The sequence below is a fragment of the Erinaceus europaeus genome, chromosome 5 (assembly GCF_950295315.1).
Source record: "Erinaceus europaeus chromosome 5, mEriEur2.1, whole genome shotgun sequence".
Taxonomy (NCBI): Eukaryota; Metazoa; Chordata; class Mammalia; order Eulipotyphla; family Erinaceidae; genus Erinaceus; species Erinaceus europaeus.
The window spans coordinates 11,096,030-11,116,233 of NC_080166.1; the positions used below are offsets into that span (position 1 = coordinate 11,096,030).

Sequence of the window (20,204 nt, forward strand, 5' to 3'; positions counted from 1 at the left end):
GGCAGAGAGGAGCATCATGGCCCCAAGGCCTGTGACGGCAAGGCCTGCACTCTCCTGACCTAAAAGTGGACTCTGTCACAGACACTGGGCGTTCCGAGCCGCTTCCCAAAGACCCACTGTGGCCAGTGCCCGCTGGCCTGTGACTTGTCGCCACTGCAGCTCTCTGGGGGCAGGGGCCCCTCAGCCAGGCTGGCACCTGGGGAGATGGCAGCCCAGCCCCGATGAGGCCAGGACCAGGGTCTTGTGGCTTCAAGGCCCTGTGGCTGGTCCTGTACTTGCCTGGGGCTTCCTCTCCACCTCCCGGGCCCTCAGGGGCCCCGTGACAAGGCTGGTGGCCTCTGTCTGAGACCATCCCCTCTGATGCTGTGCTTTGGGGCCACAGCTGAGTGTTCAAGGGAGAAGTCTGCTGTGCTCACTGACCCCCCTCCCCAAGAGGAGCCTGTCCCTGCTTTCCCTCAGCTGAGGGGAGTTCTGCACCTGCCTTAACTGTGGGGCTGCTGTGATAGCTGCCACAGGCTTTAGGGCTGCCCCGACCTGGCCGCCCTGGGTTCCCTGCATCTGACCACTCTGGGACGCCTGCACCTGGCCCTCCCAGGCTGCCCTGGCCCCCAACAGCCCCGGCTGAGGGCTGGCCCACCTCTGGGGTGGGGTGGGGTGGGGAGGTGCCTGCCGGAGCTGGGCCAGGAGCCAAAGGTGTGGGGGGTGCTTGCAGACAGCCACATTGAAACACCTTTATTGGGCACAAACAGCTGCATACATTCCATGGGCAAGCAGGTCACTCCACTTGTCTGTCCTCCGGGGACAGGTCTCCCAAGTGCACAGCCTCGGGCTTTGCCTTCTCCCTGTTGCCTTCCAGGTCTGGGGGAGGGGTGTCCCACTCAGCAGTGGTCAGCAGGAAGAGTGGGCTCACTGGGAGACCCCCCACCTCTGGCCTCAGCGCCACCTTTGTGGGGCCAAGGGCAGACTCGATCCCTCACTGGGTGTGGCCCTGGCCCAGGAAGAACAAGGCAGGTGAGCCTGGCCTGAGCCCGGCCTGTCCCTGGCAAGGACCTGCCCACCTTCCCTGAGTGCTCAGACTTCCTCTAAAACATGGCAGTGTCCTGAGGCTGGATGCGGGTCCCCCTGAGCCCCCCCATGTCCTCCCTGTGGGTCTGAGTGTTCCCCACAGGGGCTGGGCCTGAGTGCTCCCTGAGACAACCCCCCATGTCCTCCCTGTGGGTCTGAGTGTTCCCCACAGGGGCTGGGCCTGAGTCCTCCCTGAGCCCCCCCATATCTTCCCAGTGGGTCTGAGGGTCCCCCACAGGGGCTGGGTCTGAGTCCTCCCTGAGCCCCCCCATGTCCTCCCTGTGGGTCTGAGTGTCCCCCACAGGGGCTGGGTCTGAGTCCTCCCTGAGCCCCCCCAAATCTTCCCAGTGAGTCTGAGTGTCCCCCACAGGGGCTGGGTCTGAGTCCTCCCTGAGCCCCCCCCATATCTTCCCAGTGGGTCTGAGGGTCCCCCACAGGAGCTGGACCTGAGTCCTCCCTGAGCCCCCCCATATCCTCCCTGTGGGTCTGAGGGTCCCCACAGGGGCTGGACCTGAGTCCTGAGACAACCCCCGTGTCCTCCCTATGAGTCTGAGGGTCTCCCACAGAGCTGGACCCGAGTCCTCCCTGAGAGCCCCCACACCCGGTGTCCTCCCTATCCCTGTGACTATCCCACGTGGTTCCATCTCTCTCAGAGTTATTAGTTTGTAGTCACCATGGTTAGTACAAGTTGACACAAACACATGCGTGTGACGGGGCTGCACGCACAGGGCTGGGGGGCCGTGTGCATGACATGGGGACACGGGCAGGTCAGGTGATACAGGGCATGCGTGGGGAGGCAGTGTTGCTCACACAGGGACAGGTGTGTGGGCAGTGAAGGTGACATCCTGGCTGTGCTTGCTGACTGACACCACGGCGGGGAGAATGTTCCCTGCCCCGAGGCCCGGTAGGGTCCTGGCTCAGCTCTGGGGTCCGGGATGGGCCTCCCCAGGGCCTGGGGGTCACAGGCTGTCAGGCTCCTGCTGGTTTAGGGGAGCCTCTCGTGTGCCGGGGGGGGGTGTCTGTGAAGGGCCTGGGCACAGTCATGTCTGCGTGTTGTGCGTGGTTGTGTGTGCACATATATGTGTGTGCGTGTGCGTGTGTGTGTGTGTGTGTGTGTGTGTGTGTGTGTGTGTCTGTGTACGCAGCTGCCTGAGCCCCTGACAGGTCCGTGCCCCTGGTTAGTGTGTTAGCCCACCTGCCCACAGCTCTGGGGTCTGGGGTGCGGCACCCCAACAGGCTCTGTCCCGGGGTTCCCCGGCCAGCAGTGTGAGAGCCCTCGGCGGCCCTGGCCGGATAACAGGGTGGGGGAGGTTAGCAGGTCAGTGAGGGAGGGGAGGCAGACGGTCAGCGCTGCGCAGCGGGATGTGGGGAGTGGGGGCGCTACTTGCCCCCCTGCACCTTCTGGTCGTAGGTGCCTGCATGCTTGTAGCCCGACACGTAGCCTGAGGTGTCCACCAGGTCCACGCGGCCGGCCTTGCCCTTGCCACGGCCCGAGGGGTCGAAACGCTCCTTGTGGGAGCCCGTGAACCTGCTGGTGTCGGTGAGCCGCGAGACAGTGGGTGATGAGACCGCCTTCTGTGGGGAGAGGGGTCAGCTCTAGGCCCAGGGGGTCAGCTGACACCCGGCCTTCTGTGGGGAGGGGTCAGCTCTAGGCCCGGGGGGTCAGCTGACGGCTGCACAGGAGGAAGGGGTGTCCCCACAGGATGGTACCTGTGGAGGCGGGGGTGGGGCCGGGCAGGCACTGGGTGCGGGGGCCAGCTAGGGCATGGTCAGCAGCTCCCCCCAGCCCCTGAGCCCCCGTCCACTCACTGTGACCCCTGAGATGATGGGGGCCTTGCCCTCCACCAGGTGGTGAACCTCCCGCACGGCGTCCTCCTCATTCTTGTCCTTGAATCTCTTCCTGGCCAACTCACCCAGCGCCTCCCGGAACTGCTCAAAGGTGATGGTCCTGCAGCCCTTGCTCCTGGGGAGGGGGGCGGCTCAGGGGGCTGGGGAGGGGCTCCAGCCTTCATCTGCCATCACAGGGTGACCCGTGAACTAGAGGCAGGACCCAGCAACATAAGGGGAACCCCGACACTTGCAAGTACACCCCACCCACCTCTGCTGGAAGCAGGTCAAAGGTTAACCCAGCTGGGCCCCAGTGTTTACACCCTTCGGTTGCCGTGGCGACGGCAGCAAACACAGGGTCCTCCGATGCTATGGAAGGCGGCCAGCTCCCACTCCTGACCTGGGACACGGACCCCCAGACCCAGATCCCCCCACTCCCACCCGGGCCTCTCAGTGGTGGGGCCCCACCCCCAGGCCCTCCCTCAGGGGACACCACACGGGGGTCAGGGGAGCAGAGGAGTGGGATAGGCTTGTCTTCAGTGGGGGAAGGGAAGGTAGGACAGAGGGACACACAGCCTCATACTGGGCTCCACACTCCCTTCCCAGGAAGCTAAGACGGGGTCTCCAGGGTGGGGGCTGTGCAGGACCAGCAGACAGAGAGGCAGCGCCAAGGTCCCCAGGCCCAGGTCACTACAGCCCCGCGGCCCTCAGTCCCAGGCCGGCAGAGGCACGCCTGTCCCCCTATTCACGGCGGCACCAGGCACCACCAGTGTGAGTCACTTGGAGGGGACAGAGACTGTCAGAGCCACATTCAGGCTGGACACGGGCTGCCCCACCTGCGGGGTCCCCGTGTCCCCACTATGACGCCACAGTCTGTCCGGGATCCTTGCTGACAATGCCCATCTGTGCCCAGACAATGGGGCCACGTGTCCCTCTGTCCCCCGCACCCCTAGCCCGGGAGCCAGGACTCCACTTTCTGCTGCAGCCTAGGTCTGGCTGCGTCCCAGGGTCACCCAGGGACACGGTCTCCTGGAGCCAGGCTGGGGGCCAGCAGATCCCTGCGCACCCGCCAGCACCGTCCCCTACAGGATGGGAGGGGACATTCAGGGTGGGAGGGCCTGCATCCACGCCGCCCCTCACTGGGCTGCCGGGATGACCCAGGCAGATGTGAGGCCCCACCCGGGGACATGGGGTGCGGCATGGCCCCCTGCACAGGGTGTGAAGCTGACAGTCACGTGGCGGCCACGTCCAACACCTGGCCACAGGCCCCCCCAGCACCCACCCTCAGCCCCAGGAATCCTACAGCTGCCTCTGCCCCTAGTTCTTCCGTCCCCTGACCCTGGCTGACCCCACCCCACGTGATGACTCCACCCCGTCCCTTGGCCCCAGGCTGACCACATGCCATCCCCCTGCCCCCTGGCCGGCCCCGCCCCACCCTGTCCCCTCACTTGATCTTGCTGAAGACGATGTCCACGTCAGTGACGGTGACAGTGCGGCCATCGATGACCTGGCAGTCTCGGCACAGCTTGGTCCAGTTTTTGCCGTTCATCTCACGCCCGCTGGCCCTGCTGTCCCCGTGCACCGCAAAGCGCCGGAAGGCCTCCTCTAGGGCGCTGACCTCGGCCACCTCGGCCGCCCCCTCCGGCCTGTCCCTGACGGGGTCCCCTGGGGAGCAGGGGGGCGTCCTGGGGGCAGACCGGGCCTTGCCGTCGGCCATGCTGCTACGGGACGAAGGAGGGGTCACTCCGTCACGGGGCAGGCGGCAGCATGGGCGCCCTAGTTGGGCCCCGCACTCCCCACACTGCCAGCAGAGCCTCCTGTTGGTCGGGGTCCCCAGTCTGGCTGCCCCATCAGCCCCTTGCAGAGGGAGCTGGGGCCTAGGGCTACCTGGGCTGGCTGGAAGCTGGGGACCCTGCAGTGTCCATATAGCAGTCCCCCCAAACTCAGTCATGGAGGCCCTCACCCCATGCTCAGAGGAAGACTGACCCTGCCAGGGGTAGCAAGAGGACCCCAAGCTCATGGGGTGGGGGGAGACATCCCATGTTTACAGGAGGACGGACTCCCAGCCCAGTGAAAGGAAGTAGGGTCCTAGTCCGGAAGGGGAGACAGTGGATGTGGCTCTGGTCTGTGAGGGCCCAGCCCGTCCTGCTGGGGGCTCAGAGGGCAGGGAAAGGCATCCCAGAGTGGGGGTGTCACTGTGGTGAACAGAACAGGACAAGGTGTGGGCAGATGGTGACTGTGTCCGCCTCTTCAAGAAGGCCCGGAGCACCCGGCCAGGTGGAATTACAGTCTAGGGGGCAGGGTTTCTGTGGGGGACACAGCCAAGGTCACCATCCCTGGGGACACAGCCCGGGGACAGAGGACACCAGTCTTCAGCCCCCACTCCCACTTCAGTGACTGGAGGTCCTCTCAGCTCCTTGGGCTCTGAGGCCTGAGTGTGACCCATGGAAGTGTGACACAGGACAGACCCCTCACGGCAGGTCACAGAGGAGGGACAGCAGCGCTCAAGGAGGTCCTGCTACGACAGGTGCTGTGTGTATGACCAGGAAGTGTGTCTGTGAGGGACAGGTGTGTCTGTGAATGGACAGGTGTGTCTGTGAGTGGACAAGTGTGTCTGTGAGTGGACAAGTGTGTCTGTGAGTGGACAGGTGTGTCTGTGAGTGGACAGGTGTGTCTGAGTGGAAAGGCATGTCTGTGACAGGACAGGTGAGTCTGTAGGTAGACAGGTGAGTGTGTGAGGGACAGGCGTGTCTGAGAGAGAACAGGTGTATCTGTCAGTGGACAGGTGTCTGTGAGGGACAGGTGTGTCTACCAGAGGGGTCAGCAAGGCCAGGCCATGGGATGCACAGAGCTGAGGAAGGACACTGAGCTGCCGGGCTGTGAGCCCAGCCCAGGAGACAGACCACAGGGAAGGAGGCACACAGGGTGGGGGTAGGGTTGCACAGAAGGGGGTACAGGGGAGAAGGTGCATGGGATAGGCACATGGTGGGTGCAGGGGCGGGGGCCCGGAGGTTGGCGGGACTCAGCTGAGTGGGGGAGGGATGTGGTACGGGGACAGAGGAGCCAGCCTCCCAGCGCCAGCCAGGCAGAGAGCGGGTCCGGCGGGTCCAGTGTCCTCCTGAGGGGCTGAGCAGAGACCCAGGTAGAGTGCACACTCTGCCACGTGTAAGAACCTGGGTTCGAGCCCCCAAACACCACAGGGAAGCTCCACACACAGGAGGCTTTGGGAGTGGTGGAACAGCGCTGTGGTCTCTCCCTCTGTGTGTCTCTGCCAGTCTCTGTCTGAGATGCCTCTGGGCAGTGGGGTCCGCGGCACAAAGCCCCAGGGCCAAACCACCACAAGGAGGGCAGCCGGCAGAAACCAGGACATTTCTGGTGAGGGGTCGGCCCCACAGACAGACGGATACACACACGGGGACATGCCCCAGACAGGTGGGCATGGCCAGCAGCCCTGAGCTCCACCCAGCTGCATGGCCAACCCCCTGCAGGGGACAGACAGAGTGCCTGCCAGGCCCAGGTTCCGTCTCTGGACAGGGACCTGCACCCCCCGGAGCCTGTCCCCCCACCCAGCATCACCAGCTACAAACAGCTGCCCCTCCTGCCCCAGCTCCCACTCCTCAGGCTCTGGGCAGGGGGCGCCTGCCAGCCACACTGCTCCAGCTGCCTGCCTGTCTGTCTGTCTGCCTGTCTCTGCTCCACTGCCTGGCCTGGGTGTTTCTATGTGTTTGCAGAGTCCCTGGGGGCCCCATGACCACCTCCCTAGAAGCCCACAGCCCACAAGAGCCCTTCTCCCTGTGGCCTGCAGGGACAAGGACAGGGACAGGGACACCAGGAGCCAGGCAGGCAGAGGAGGGCCCCCCCCTCCACTCCTCAGGCTGGACAGGAATGGAATCTTCCAGAAATACAGACCCCTCTGGAAACTGGAAGCCACAGACCTGTCGTCTCTCCAAGGGGCTGACACAAGATACAATTCCCCAAACACCCTAGACGGAGGCTGTGGCATGGGGTGTGGTGGGAGAGGGGCTGGTCTGTGCTAGAGACCCCCACCTCAGCTTCCCTCCCAGAGGTTGGCCGTGGGGGGAGGGCTTCCAGAGAGATGGTGATGGGAGTCCCCAGGGACTCTGCATACACAAAGACACACCCAGGCCAGGTAGTGGGAGCAGGTGAACAGGACAGGAGAGAACAGGACAGGAGAGCAGGTGAACAGGACAGCCAGCAGAGCAGACAGGGAGCACAGCACAGGCAGACAGACAAGAAGCACGAGAGATAGCAGGACAGACACGGAGCACAGCCCAAGCAGACAGAGCACAGGACAGACAGAGAAGGAGCAGAGGAGAGGCCGACAGACAGGGAGGGGAGCATCCCCCCGGAGCAAAGAGGCCAGCCTGGAGGCGGAGAGGCGCTCGTTTACATAACTGGGTCCCTGCGGGCCGTGCGCCTCCTGGCGGCTGGTGCGGGACAGGCTGACCGCCTCCTGTCCCCGCCGTGTGAACTCACTTGTCACCCGCGGAAGCTCCTGGATCCTGGCGCTGAGCTCACCTGGGGCCAGGTGGCGGCGGGTCTGCGAGGCCCCTGCTGCTGCGGGCTGCACCCCTGCACTCTGGGGGCGGAGGCCTTCTCTCCGCCGTGGGGGCCGGAGGGCCGGGGGTCCCGGGGCCGCAACTCACTCAGAACGGCCCGGCCGGAGCTCCACCGGCTCAGCTGCCCGCGCCCCTGGCCCTGCACCTTGCACCCCTCCCCGCGTCCACCTGCACCCCTCCCCGCGCCCGTCCCCAGCCCTGCGCACGCAGGTGGCCTGGCTGGCCGTCCCCCAGCCCGCACCCCTGGGTGTCCCGGGAGACCGGGCGACGCAGAGCCCGGGGGGGGGTCTGCACGCGACCCCCGCCCGTGTCGGAGCCCCTGCCCCTCACCTCCGCCACCGCCTGCACCCCTGCTCCGCCGCCAGCTCCGCCCCCGCGCCGTCCCGTGCGCCCACTGGCCGTCTCGCAGAAAGCCCCGCCCCTCCATCGTGGCCCCGCCCCCAGGTCTCACGCCTCGCCCCGCCCGCACGCTCATTGGCTGCCCGGGCTGGCCCTCCGAAATAAAAGGCTCGGCTGAGCGGCCGACGCGGGGGACTGGGAGGGAGCTGGGGGGGTGTGCAGGAAGGGCGGGGTGTAGGTGGGAAGGGGTGTGAGGCTGGGCAGCTGTCTTCCGTAGCCCCACCCCGCACGGCCGCTTCCGCTGCTGACCTCAGGGAGGATGTCTGTCCATCAGTCTATATCCCAGGCGCCCAGATGCAGCATGTGGGGCCCCTTCTGTCAGTGGGGGACACTGAGGCGTCCTTCCGCTGTGACTCCCACAGTGCTGGATGCGATGCGCGGGGCTGGGTCTGCAGGTGCAGAGGACAGAGGTGCCCAAAAGCGGGCCTCCACAGGGTCCCCCACACCCTCTGCCCATCCACCTGGGCAGGTGTCCTCGCGCCTGCCACTGTCCAGGCAGCCCTGTCCCCACACCAGGCAGGGGCAGCACACCTGAAGGTGGGCACCACAGGTGGCTTAACACGCAGAGCCCTTGGCCCAGGGGACCACAGGGACAGACCAACTGAGGCCATGCTGCAGGAATGAAAGGGCTCAGGGGACAGAGGGATGGATGGAGGCCCCCCTGGGGACTCGAGGGTCTGTTGGTGGGAAGGCTGCAGGTGCTGGGAAGTAGAGCAGAGGCAGAGTTGGGGCTTGGGGAGCCTACTGGGTGACAGGCTTGCACAGCAGTCACCAGTGGTGTGTGTCCCAGCATGGACAGCGAGTGGGATGTGTGTGGCTCCAGTCAGGGGCTCCTGGGAGTGGGCAGCCCGTCCTCCTGCCCGGCCCTTCCAGGTACACCCCTGCCCCTCCCATACTTCCCCTTGGAAGCCAAAGGTGCTAGGATCCTCCCCCAGGGGAGTGTCAGGAGTCCCATGGCTGGGGGCTGGAGGGTGGGGATGGAGTCCACGGGGGCTGAGACAGCCTCCACCCAGGGCTGGGCGTCCTCAGGCGCTGGGGAAGGCAGAGAGGGTGAGGACAGCCCCCACAGGTGTGGCCAGGCCTGTGCCCTGCCTGGCGCTGACCACCGTTTGTGTGCTGGCCAGGGGTGAAAGGCCACCAGGTAGCTTCTGCAGGGGAGCTTGGCCAGAGCTGGGGACACAGGAGGGGCTGGCCTTGCACACGGCTGAGAACTGATGGGAGACGGAGACAACAGTGTGGCTGCCCCAGTGCCAGATAACAGGGTGCCGGTGCCGGGCCCCTTGTGCTGCGTGAGGACCAGGCCTCTGGGCGCCCAAGTGCCCCGTGAGTGGATAGGCTGACCCAGGACAGGCATCACTGTGGCAGGCAGGGTGTGGCCTTCCGGCTGCCCGGAGGTGTGGAAGGACTGGATAGGGACAAGCTGTGTCCCGTATCCCCTAGCAACAATCTGTGTTTGGTAAACAGCCTGGCCCCTCAGTGCGGGCAGGAAGTGGCCACTGGGATGGCTTGTCGGGGGGGGGGGCTGTCCACTCAGCAGGGCTCCCTCCCATTGGCCCAGCCTACTGCAGTGCCCGCTGGGGACATGTGGCTAGCCCCTCTGTAGACTCTGGCACCTCCCCCAGTCCCTTTCTTGGCCCGTGTGCCCCCGACTGCCCAGCTGTGGTCACTTCCTGGCCTTCCCTAACAGAAAGGCTAGCACTGCCCCCAAGCCCCAAAGCACAGCTAGGACCCTGGGACAGCTGCTTCGAGGGGCAGGGCCAGGCACTCCCAGACTGTCCCCCGGGCCCCTGCCCCTCCTGGCACCCCAGAAGCTGAGCTTAGAGCCTCAGGGGGGCATGCGGGCCCTGGCACAAAGATTTTACCAGAACAGAAAGAGGACTGGGCCCAGGACCCCCACCCAGGTCAGCATTGGGGTCTAGGCCTAGGAGTCAACAGCAAAGCCCACCTACCATGGGCTGGAAGTGGAGACCTGCTTCACCCAATTTCCTGAGGGGTGCTGGGGGCTGAGGGCAAAAGGGGGGGGGGTCAGAGAGGGTGCTAGAGCCTGAGGGGCCTGGGTTCTCCTCTGGGTGTCAGGAGCAGCTTGGCCCAGCTGGGGTGCAGGAGCCTGAGGCTGAAGGCAGCTCTTCCCCAATGCTGGGCCAAGCTGCTCCTGACACCCGAGGAGAACATGGAAGTTCAGAATCCAGTCAGGCCAAGACGGAGACCCCCCACGTCTGAGATACCGAGGGGCCCCTGGAGTGTTTACGAGCACCTGGGAACCCCAGCATCTCCAGAAGCCCCAACAGGCACACATTGAGAAAACTTTATTCAGGTCTGAGCTCTGGCTCCACGTGGATTGGGCCACGGGGGCCATGGGGGGACAGGGCGGGACTCGGGGGGGCAGTGTGTCGGCAGGTCCCCACCACCCGGCTCGGCCCGCACCTGCCTGTGGGGTCACAGCTGCAGAGATGGACCCATGTCAGGTCAGCGCTACCTGTGGCCTCCTCCCGCCCGCACCATCCATGCTCTGTGGCTTGGCGGTTAGCTCTTGGCGGGGGCTGCGGGCTCGGGGGACTGCAGGAATTCATAGGGGTCGTGGGCCACCTCGGGTGGCTCCCCCACACTGAGGCGCGATGGGCTTCCTGTGGGAGAACGGGCAGTCACTCCCCTGCCCTGCACCTGGCGGGTGCTGCGAGCCCCCAGGTTCCCCCATCACCCCGCAGGGGCTGTGGGTCCAGGCTCACCACCCCGCCCCCGTCCCCCAGCGGGTGTTGCGGGTCTGAGGCGCCTGCCCACAGGTTCCCCCCTCACCCCGCAGGGGCTGTGGGTCCAAGTTCACGCCCCCCCACCCCGTCCCCCGCACCTGGCGGGTGCTGCGGGTCTGAGGCGTTGGACAGGGAGCTGAGGTTGGAGGAGGGCCGCGACCCCCCACGCTCCGCCTGAGCCTCCTGCAGGTCCTGCAGCAGCTTGGCCGTCTCGTCCAGGTGCAGTGGCCCGTCCTCCGGCTCCGGCTCCTTTTTCACCCTCCCTGCGATGGACGGATGGATGCATGCCACCATCACCCGGGCCCAGGGGACACCCAGGGGAGCAGGCCCATAGGAGGCGGGAGCCGCTCCAGGCCCAGCACAACCCTCCTCGCCCTGAAGCTGAGGGGATGGCAGGGCCACAAGGAGGGGCCGCCACAGGGACCAGGACAGGCATGGGGCAGGAGGCGGGGCTGAGGCCTGCCACTGGGAGCAGCCTGGGCCAGGTGGCAGCACGGCTCCGTGGGGGCTCCAGGAACAAAGCTGGGACAGTCCAGGCAGGCGGCCGGCTCCCTGATGGTGGTCCCAGCCCAGTCCCCTCATCGCCCACCACCTGACCAGGTCCCCATAAGGCAGGCCCCACCACCTACCCAGAGAGCCCAGCATGGAGATGTCCAGCGAGACGTCGGAGTAGGGCTTCATGGGCATGAAGTCCAGCACAGACCCGCCAAGCGCATCCCCAGCCTGCAGGGGGCAGAAACAGGGTGACGGCGGGTCACGCGCAGTGGACACAAGGCCTGGCCTAGGCAGCCCGACCACAGGGAGGCCGCCAGCCCCACACCCAGAGGACACGGTGCTGCGCTCACTCTGCCCACAGTGGCCGGAGACAGAATCCCACAGACACCACCAGACACAACCCCACAGACAGACACCTTCAGACACCCTCACAGACACCTCCACACGCAGCCCAGACACCCACTCAGACACCCCCAGAGACAAGGCTGTTTTCTCTGAAGTCACCATGAAGAGTCTTCACAAGTCACATCTTGCTGAGGGTGACTGACACGACCTCAGAGATGCCCTGACAGAAACACACTCGCAGAGACGCCCTGACAGAGACGCCCTTATAGAGAAGCTTGCAGATGGAATTGTCTTTCTGAGGTGACCGGACACACCCCCTTAGACAAGACACTTCCCGGACACTCGAGGTGTCCTCACACTTAGGCCCCCATGTGACCCGTCCCCACAGTTTAGTCCACCCACTTTCCCACCTCACTGCACACCCCTCATCCGGCACCAAGTCTGGGGGCTGAGGCCTCAATGCCCAGAAGGATGACACCCCCACAGCAGGCCGCATGGTCCCCAGGACTGATCGCAGGTGACGGGGTCCGGACACCCACCTTCATGTCATCTGGGGTCTTCACCGGAGCGTTTCTCCTCTACAGGGGACAGAGGCGGGGTTGTGGGGTCACAGGTGGCGTCCACTCACGGGGACACGAGGCTTGACCCTGGGGCCCCCCAAAAGCGGCAGCTGGGAGACACCCACAGCTGTGGCTGCAGTGACCATGAGCTGGCCATGTGGAAGAGCGACCCCGCCTGCCCACTAGCCACCCCCCCCCCAGGCCCCGACACACGGGCCGCCCCACCCGGCCTCACCTGTCGGAGCTGGAACAACACCCGCGAGTGGTCGCCGCCCGTGATCTGGTCCAGGAGGTCGTCCACCATCCTCCTGCTGTAGCTCCCGGAGTCCTTCACGAACTCCTGCAGGCTGAGGTGGGGGTCTGTGTGAACGTACTCTGCCTGCCCCCACTTGGCCCCGCTACACACCCGCCCCTCACCTCAGCCCCCATACATACTGCCCCTCACCTCAGCCCCCCTATACACTGCCCCTGATCTCAGCCCCTTACACACCAGCCCCTCACCTCAGCCCCAGCTACACGCTGCCCCTCACCTCAGCCCCTTACATGCCAGGCCCTCACCTCAGCCCCCCTACACACAGCCCCTCACCTAAGCCCCCCTACACACCGCCCCTCACCTCAGCCCCTACACACCAGCCCCTTACCTCAGCCCCCCTACACGCCACCCCTCCACTCAGCCCCTCCACACCAGCCCCTCACCTCAGCCCCCCTACACGCCGCCCCTCACCTCAGCCTCCTACACACCAGCCCCTCTTCAGCCCCCCTACACGCCGCCCCTCACCTCAGTCCCCCTAAACGTCAACCCTCACCTCAGCCCCCCTACACGCCACCCCTCACCTCAGCCCCCATACACACTGCCCCTCACCTCAGCCCCCCTACACGCCACCCCTCACCTCAGCCCCCATACACACTGCCCCTCACCTCAGCCCCCCTACATGCCATCACTCATCTCAGCCCCCCCTACACGCCAGCCCATCACCTCAGCACCCCCTACACGCCACCCCTCACCTCAGCCCCCCTACACGCCACCCCTCACCTCAGCCCCCATACACACTGCCCCTCACCTCAGCCTCCCCCTACATGCCATCACTCATCTCAGCCCCCCCTACATGCCAGCCCATCACCTCAGCATCCCCTACAAGCCACCCCTCACCTCAGCCCCCCTACATGCTGCCCATCACCTCAGCCCCCCTACACACCGGCCCTCACCTCGGTGCGCACTGCACACCCCTCACCTCAGCCCCCCTGCATGTTGCCCCTCACCTCAGCCCCCTACACGCCTGCCCCTCACCTCAGTATGCACTGCACACCCCTCACCTCAGCCCCCTACACGACAGCCCCTCACCTCAGCCCCCTACACAACAGCCCCTCACCTCAGCCCCCTACACAACAGCCCCTCACCTCAGCCCCCCACACGCCGCCCCTCACCTCAGTGCGCACTGCACACCGGTCTCATCCCCGTAGGCAGAGTAGAGCAGCTCCACCTCATCAGGCTTCAGGTCCCCAAACACAGAGTTGTTCTGCGTGGACAGGGCAGTGCTGGCGCTCGAGAGGAAGGTGACTGAGACGGGGTGGGGGGGTCAGGTCTGCGCCCCCAGTGTCCCGTGAGCTCTGCTCTGGGGCAAGCGCAGGTACTTCCTGCACCCGAGACTGGTCCCGTGAGGAGGAAGGAGCCCCTGGCTTGTCTGAAGAGCCACGACCCTCCCTTGGGGAGAGCCCACTGCCCCAGGACACGGCACGCACACTCCTACACACGCGAGCCCACACCGCACCACACAGGCTGACACGTGCAGCTGACCTGTCACACGCCTGCTCGTGCACCGACACGCACACACCGACACGCACTCCTCATGCCCACGCCGGGCCCGCTCACCCTTGCCGCCCCGCTCGTCCTTGCCGCCCAGTGCAGGGAAGCCGGGCAGCAGCTTGCTGGACAGGGAGCTCAGGTCCACCGGGTGGGTCTCGTCCTCTGCAAGAGAGAAGGTCCCTGAGCAGGACCCGCCCCTCTGCCGACCACGCCCCTCGACAGACCACGCCCGCCCCTGAGCAGGCCACGCCCCTCTGCCGACCACGCCCCTCTGCCGACCACCCCCGCCCCTCCACGTCTCACAGCAGACCCACCCCCTCAGCTCACACAAGGGCTCAGAGATCTGGCTAAGCCTCCGCCCACACAGCCACCAAGGGAACCCCTGTCATAAGCACAGGTCGAGGGTCAGGGTGTGGAGTGGGGCTCACGGCCAGGGCAGCAGGGGACTCATCACAGGGAGAGGGATCAGGACAGAGTAGGGGGTCAGGATGGGGGGGGAGTCAGGACAGGATGGGGGTCATGATGGGGGGAGTCAGGACAGGGTGGGGGATCAGGATGGGGGGAGTCAGGACAGAGTGGGGGGTCAGGACAGGGTGGGGGGGGTCAGGACAGGGTGGGGGATCAGGATGGGGGGAGTCAGGACAGGGTGGGGTAAGGACAGGGTGGGGGGTCAGGACAGGGGTCAGCACTGGTGGTGTCTGGCTGCAGGCAAGTAGGCATGTGGCCGTGGGTCCGTGGGCACGCACCTTCGGCATCGGGCTCAACACAGCTGACCACGCTGTAGAGAAGGCTGCCGTCCCCGCCCCTCTTCAGGTAACCCATCTGCAAGAGGGCGTCCGAGGGGCCCTGGTCACCCTACGGCCTCCACGCTGTCCCCAGGGCCAGGCCGGTGTCCCCACGTCCCCCAGAGCTGGCACCCCTGCCCCACTGCAGGACCCCCGAGACGGCTCCCAGAGCAACAGCAAGGGGGAAGGGAGGGCCAAGGGGCCTCGGCGCCTGTGAGAGGCTGAGCCGGAGGACTTTCCAGGCGGCGAGGACAGTGTAGGGTCGGGGACACCCCAGGGGAGCCCTAAGCAGATGCCCCAGGAGGAGCGGGGGTGGGGGTCAGCTGACCTCTCAGCCCCTTCCCCGCATGCCCGCCACTCTGGGTACCCACCTTGCCCCCTGGCAGGAAGCGGCTGAGCCTGTCTCGAGCCTCATCAGCCGCGTGCTCCACCAGGGCCAGCACGTGCTCCTCTGCAGTGCTGTCTGTCAGGCTGCACGCACTGCCCTCAGGCTCCAGCAAGGAGCTGGGGGATATGGGCAGAGGGGTCAAGAGGGGAGGGGACGGGGGTCAGAGAGCAGGGGAGAGGAGGGTGGGGACATGAAGACAAGGGTGCAGGGAGAGGAGGGAAGGAACACGGACAGGGAAGAGAGGAGGAGGTAAACAGAAGGGAAGAGCGTGGGGCAGGGGAGAGAGGGTGGGGACAGGGAGAAAGGTGTGAGGGCCTCAGGGTCACTGTCCAGGGAAGGACTAGAGCAGCCAGTCTCCCCCCCAGGGAGCTCTGCCCGAGGCCATTCCGAGGCCATTCAGGAACGTGACCCAAACCCGGGGAGTGCACCAGGACCCCCAACCCCCAGCGGCTCTGACCACAGCCCTGGCTCCCAGGACCACCAGCCACCCCTCCAAGACTGACCACAGCCCAGGCCCCAAGCAGGAACCGCCCCCAACCACAATTCAAGCCACTCAGAGGTGCTGGGGGACCACCACAGAAGGTTCTAGAAGCAGGTGGGAAGCCCCTGCCAGGAGCTGAGAGGACTGACAGAGGGTCCGGGGTCTGGAGACCGTGACATGGTGAGGTGCAGCCCTGTAAGCAGACTGTGTCAGGCAGACGCCGACCACGTGGGGGACAGAGAGGACACACGGCACAGCACCAGGGGACAGTGTTTGGGCAGGGCTCCTGAGCAGTGACAGGACCCAGGGCCTGGCACCCTGCTGGCACCACGGAGATCCCACCCTCAAGCCAACACATTCCTAGCACCCACATGGGGCTGCTCACTCAGCAACACAGCTCCAGGGCCTGGGAACAGGCCTGGGATGGGAGCTAGCACAGCTGGGTAGTGCCCACAGAGAGATCTGGACAGTGTCCAGAGGCATGGACAGTGCCCACAGAGACCCGGGCAGTGCCCACAGAGACCCAGACAGTGCCCACAAAGATCTGCACAGTGCCCAAAGAAACTGAGAGAGTGCCCACAGTGGCCTGGGCAGTGCCCACAGAGACCCAGACAGTGCCCAGAGACCCAGACAGTGCCCACAGAGATCCAGACGGTGCCCACAGAAACTGAGACAGTGCCCACAGAGACCCAGACAGTGCCCACAGAGGCGGCCAGGCAGTGATCACAGAAGGAGTGAGATGACAACACGGCCACACCCGCTGCTGGAGAACGGGGTGAGCGGGGCAGCGGCCTTTACCTGGCCACTTCTCTGCTGGGCCGCTTGGACTTGCGGGCGGTCTCCACGTGCACGGGCACCACCTCGGGCGTGGGGTCCTCGCTGGCTGTGTCCTCGCTGCCCAGCAGGGCGGCCTGCTGAGAGAAATCCATGTCCTGCATGAACGACACGCTGCGCTTCAGAGCCGCCAGGCGCTCCTGCAACAGAGGACAGGCCGCTGACCTGAGGGTGGGGGAGGGCAGTGCTGGTAAGGGTGTGAAAATGATGGAGGGGACTGGGGGGAAGGGCAGTGATGGAGGAATAACGGGGGGGGATGCTGGTGACGGAGGGAGAGTGGGGACAAGGTGGTGGTGGAGGGGGAGTGGGGATGGGGGGCACCATGTTGGTGGTGGAGGGGGAGGGGGGATGGGGGGCACCATATTGGTGGTGGAGGGGGAGCGGGGGTGGGGGGCACCATGCTGGTGGCGGAGGAGAGTGGGGATGGGGGATATCATGTTGGTGGTGGAGGGGGAGGGGGGCACCATGTTGGTGGTGGAGAGTGGCGATGGGCACCACGCTGGTGTGGAGAGGACTGGTGTGGGGGTCAGGACGGCTATGATGGGGCCGCAGGCGTGTGGGGAGGCTGCGTGAGGGTTAGGTGAGGACAACCTGGGCCAACCAGGGCAGGCAGGGCCTGGGGAGGGGGACCTGGGCCGACCCCTAGCAAGGCAGGGCTGCAGCTCACCGACGGGCTCTGGGCTCGGCTCGCTCCCCGACGGTGACACATGCAACCTGGCTCTCGGGTGACCTGGGGCCTCGGGGCGAGAGGCGGCTGGATGCGGCCAGCAGACCCTCAACTGGCTGTGCCCGAGGCGGCAGGAGGACCGGGGCCTCCCCTCGCCCACCCTGAAGCCACGCTGACCGTAGTGAAAGGAGCAGAGCCGAGGGCGCCCGAGGCCGTCCTGAGCCCCGGGGACGGGGGTGGGGTGGGGTGGGGTGGGTGGGGGTCGGGTCAGCCCTGGGGAAGGGAGCGAGGGCGGCACCCTCAGGCCCCGGGCCCCGCAGACTCTCACTTTGCTCATCATCTTGAAGCCCGCGTGCAGGATCTTCTTGGCCAGCTTGTAGTACACCGTGTCCGGCCGGTTGTACGTCATGGCATTGTCACACATGAGCTTGAAGTCTGCCTGTGAGGAGACGGGCCATCAGCGCCCGTGGACAGAGGTGGACAGGGCAGGGCAGCCCGAGCGCCCTCAGAAGTGTCCACCCGAGAGGACAGGCCGTCATTGGGGAGAAGCGCGAGGCTCGGTGCAGTCCAGGGCGGGCGGCACGGTCAGCTCCTCTCTGGGCCCCGCGGCGGCCCGAGAGCCTTTTCTAGAGAGTTCTCTGGTGCTGAAGGCACCCGGCCGAGCGGGAGAGCAGCCGATCCCGGTCACCGCCAAGAACGCTTCTCCGCTTCCGCTCCGTGGCTCCTGCGGAGCTGGGGGACCCCCGGCAAACCCTCGGCCCTGGAAGCCGCTTCCGGCCGGTGCCACGGAGGCTTGGAGAGCGAGGAGGGCGAGAGGGATGGGACCCGACCGGCCACCCCCGTGCACGAGGACAGAGGACACGGCCCGGCCCCGGCGCCTCACCTTGAACTCCGTGACCGACTTGTACTCGTTGGCCAGGATCTTGTCCTTCATGGTGCCGAAGTCCATGGGGTGCTTGATTATCATGGAGTAGCCGGGAGCGATGGCGTCCGTGACGGGAAAGGCAAAGAAGCCGTGGGGGTCTTTCCTGAGGCGGAGCCGAGACTCAGACCAGGGTCGCCGCCGCCCAGAGGTCGGGACAACTCTGGCACCCGGCAGGGCGCGGGGCCGACGCCGGCGAGGAGGGGCGAGGAGGGGCGCTGCCCGTGCCCGTGCCCCCAGCCCCGCCCTCACCTCTGCAGCTGGCGGAGGAAGTGCTGCAGCAGCTGCTGGATGGGCGTGCTCTGGCTCTCCGCTGGAGTGAAGAGGCCAGGAGGGGTCAGATGCCGGACGCCGAGACGGTGCCCGCGCACCCCAAGAACGAGGCCGGGAGGTCGGGTGGTCCTCCCCCCACCCCGTCCCGGGGACACCTGCCTGGCTGTGTGCGACAGGCCCGCACGGGCCGGTCGGGCGGCGGCTCCACGGCCACCTTCTTGCCCGGGTCAAAGTCGTCGGCCTCCCCCTCCGTGTCGCAGTGCTCCTTCTCCCGCCTGCGCTTCTTCTCCTCCTGCGGGCACAGCCGAGGGGCGCGGTGAGGGGCGGCGGGGGCGGAGGTGCCCGGGGGTGGGGGGCGGGCGGCGCCCCCACCTTGCGCTTCCTCCGCTCTTCGTCGTCCAGGTGGCGCTCCTTCTCCGCCTTCTTCTTCTTCTTCTTCTTCTTCTCCCTGTGCCGCTCGCGCTCATGGTCGGACCTGTCGTCGTAGTAGCTGGAGTCGTGGCCGGACCCCGAGAGCTCGGTCACCTCGCTGCCCCCGACCTTGAGGACCAGCTTCAGCGGCTTGTCCAGGGGCTTGTCGGCGTAGTCTGCGGGCGACCCGGGGGCGGGCTGACCTCCGGAGAAGCCCCCGCCCAGACGGCCGCCCTGCACGGGGTCCCTGATCCGGGACGGTGCCACCACCACTTGGGGATGGCCACACCCCGACGAGCACCCCCAGACCCGAGCCTCCGGCTCACTCTCCAGCCCGGCCCTGGGTCAGGTCTCCACCTGCGGTGGTCCCATCTGTCCCCTTCCTTCCTCCTGTCCTGTCCCCCCATTTGTCTCTGAATCCTGTCCTGTCCCTTCACCCCACCTGTCCTGTCCCACGTGTCCTGTCCCCCACTTGTCCAGTCCCTCACCTGTCCTGTCCCAACTGTCTTGTCCGCCACCTGTCCTGACCCACCTGTCCTGTCCTTCACCTGTCCTGTCCCCCACCAGTCCTGTCCCGCACCTGTCCTGTCCTCCACCTGTCCTGCCCCCCACCTGTCCTGTCCCACCTGTCGTGTCCCCCACCTGTCGTGTCCCCCACCTGCCGTGTCCCCCACCTGCCCTGTCCCACCTGTCCAGTCCCCCACCAGTCCTGTCCACCTGTCCTGTCTCCCCACCTGTCTGCCCCGACCTGTACTGTCTCTCACCTGTCCTGTCCCAAACCTGTCCTGCCCCCCACCTGTCCTGTCCCACCTGTCGTGTCCCCCACCTGCCCTGTCCCCCACCTGCCCTGTCCCACCTGTCCAGTCCCCCACCAGTCCTGTCCACCTGTCCTGTCCCCCACCTGTCCTGTCCTCCACCTGCCCTGTCCCCCACCTGCCCTGCCCCCACCTGCCCTGCCCCCAACTGCCCTATCCCCCACCTGTCCTGTCTCCCCACCTGTCCTGCCCCCGACCAGTCCTGTCTCCCGACCAGTCCTGTCTCCCCACCTGTCTGCCCCGACCTGTACTGTCTCTCACCTGTCCTGTCCCAAACCTGTCCTGCCCCCCACCTGTCCTGTCCCACCTGTCGTGTCCCCCACCTGTCGTGTCCCCCACCTGTCGTGTCCCCCACCTGCCCTGTCCCACACCTGCCCTGTCCCCCACCTGTCCTGTCCCACCTGCCCTGTCCCCCACCTCTCCTGTCCCCCACCTGCCCTGTCCCCCACCAGTCCTGTCCCCCACCTGCCCTGTCCCCCACCTGTCCTGTCCCCCACCTGTCCTCCACCTGTCCTCCACCTGTCCCGTCCCACCTGTCCCGTTCCCCCTCCTGCCTCATCCATGTCCCGTCAGTCCCCAGCCCGGCCCCACGGTCGCCCGTCGCCTGTCCCCAGCGCGCCCACCCTCGTAGGACGAGCGCCATTCGGCCTTGTGCTTTTTGTGCTTCTTGCCCATGGCGGGCACACCCGTCTCGCCCCACGCACGTCGGAAGGGGCTCCCGGACCGGAAGTGCCGAGTACCGCGCCGAAGGTGACGGAAACTGAGCGCCGGACCGGAAATGACGTCAACCGGCGTTCTACCAGCTT

At 66.3% G+C, this 20,204-nt stretch overlaps 2 protein-coding genes across 23 annotated transcripts; both read right to left on the reverse strand.

Moving 5' to 3' along the window:
- Positions 1–1,712: 1,712 nt before the first annotated feature.
- Positions 1,713–7,911, reverse strand: TPPP (tubulin polymerization promoting protein). Of its 4 annotated transcripts, none has more exons than XM_060191080.1 (4): positions 7,803–7,911; positions 4,341–4,613; positions 2,875–3,028; positions 1,713–2,640 (listed from the first exon to the last, which is right to left on the reverse strand). In XM_060191080.1, the coding sequence occupies exons 2-4, from the start codon at positions 4,607–4,609 to the stop codon at positions 2,446–2,448; spliced, it is 618 nt and encodes a 205-aa protein (XP_060047063.1). In that variant the 5' UTR covers positions 4,610–4,613; positions 7,803–7,911; the 3' UTR covers positions 1,713–2,445. The 4 variants fall into 4 exon arrangements, with proteins under 4 accessions (XP_060047063.1, XP_060047065.1, XP_060047064.1 ...); XM_060191082.1 differs by having other exon boundaries at positions 4,341–4,610; positions 7,803–7,826; XM_060191081.1 differs by lacking the exon at positions 7,803–7,911 and adding an exon at positions 7,390–7,786 and having other exon boundaries at positions 4,341–4,610.
- A 333-nt stretch (positions 7,912–8,244) lies between these two features.
- On the reverse strand, positions 8,245–20,177 carry BRD9 (bromodomain containing 9). 19 transcript variants are annotated; one of them, XM_060191085.1, is made up of 17 exons: positions 18,857–19,055; positions 18,545–18,817; positions 18,152–18,464; positions 17,861–18,005; positions 17,306–17,412; positions 16,978–17,064; positions 16,275–16,408; positions 14,979–15,111; positions 14,569–14,644; positions 13,889–14,002; positions 13,444–13,576; positions 12,254–12,365; positions 11,998–12,036; positions 11,248–11,341; positions 10,717–10,881; positions 9,821–10,313; positions 8,245–8,260 (listed from the first exon to the last, which is right to left on the reverse strand). In XM_060191085.1, coding segments are annotated over exons 2-17 (2,241 nt in total). In that variant the 5' UTR covers positions 18,640–18,817; positions 18,857–19,055; the 3' UTR covers positions 8,245–8,259. The 19 variants fall into 19 exon arrangements, with proteins under 19 accessions (XP_060047068.1, XP_060047067.1, XP_060047072.1 ...); XM_060191084.1 differs by lacking the exons at positions 8,245–8,260; positions 18,857–19,055 and adding an exon at positions 20,022–20,159 and having other exon boundaries at positions 9,802–10,313; positions 18,545–18,759; XM_060191089.1 differs by lacking the exon at positions 8,245–8,260 and having other exon boundaries at positions 9,802–10,313; positions 16,978–17,040.
- Between the last annotated feature and the right edge of the window lie 27 nt (positions 20,178–20,204).

Coding starts and splice junctions, on each gene's coding strand:
- TPPP (XM_060191080.1), bottom strand. CDS start 4,609: ATGGCCGACGGCAAGGCCCGGTCTGCCCCCAGGACGCCCCCCTGCTCC. Junction 3,029..4,340: donor ATCGTCTTCAGCAAGATCAA/GTGAGGGGACAG, acceptor CCCCCTCCCCAG/GAGCAAGGGCTGCAGGACCA. Junction 2,641..2,874: donor CCATCATCTCAGGGGTCACA/GTGAGTGGACGG, acceptor CTCTCCCCACAG/AAGGCGGTCTCATCACCCAC.
- BRD9 (XM_060191084.1), bottom strand. CDS start 18,639: ATGAGCGCGAGCGGCACAGGGAGAAGAAGAAGAAGAAGAAGAAGAAGG. Junction 18,006..18,151: donor TTCCTCCGCCAGCTGCAGAG/GTGAGGGCGGGG, acceptor GCTCCGCCTCAG/GAAAGACCCCCACGGCTTCT. Junction 14,003..14,568: donor TGTTGAGCCCGATGCCGAAG/GTGCGTGCCCAC, acceptor GGTCCTGCTCAG/GGACCTTCTCTCTTGCAGAG.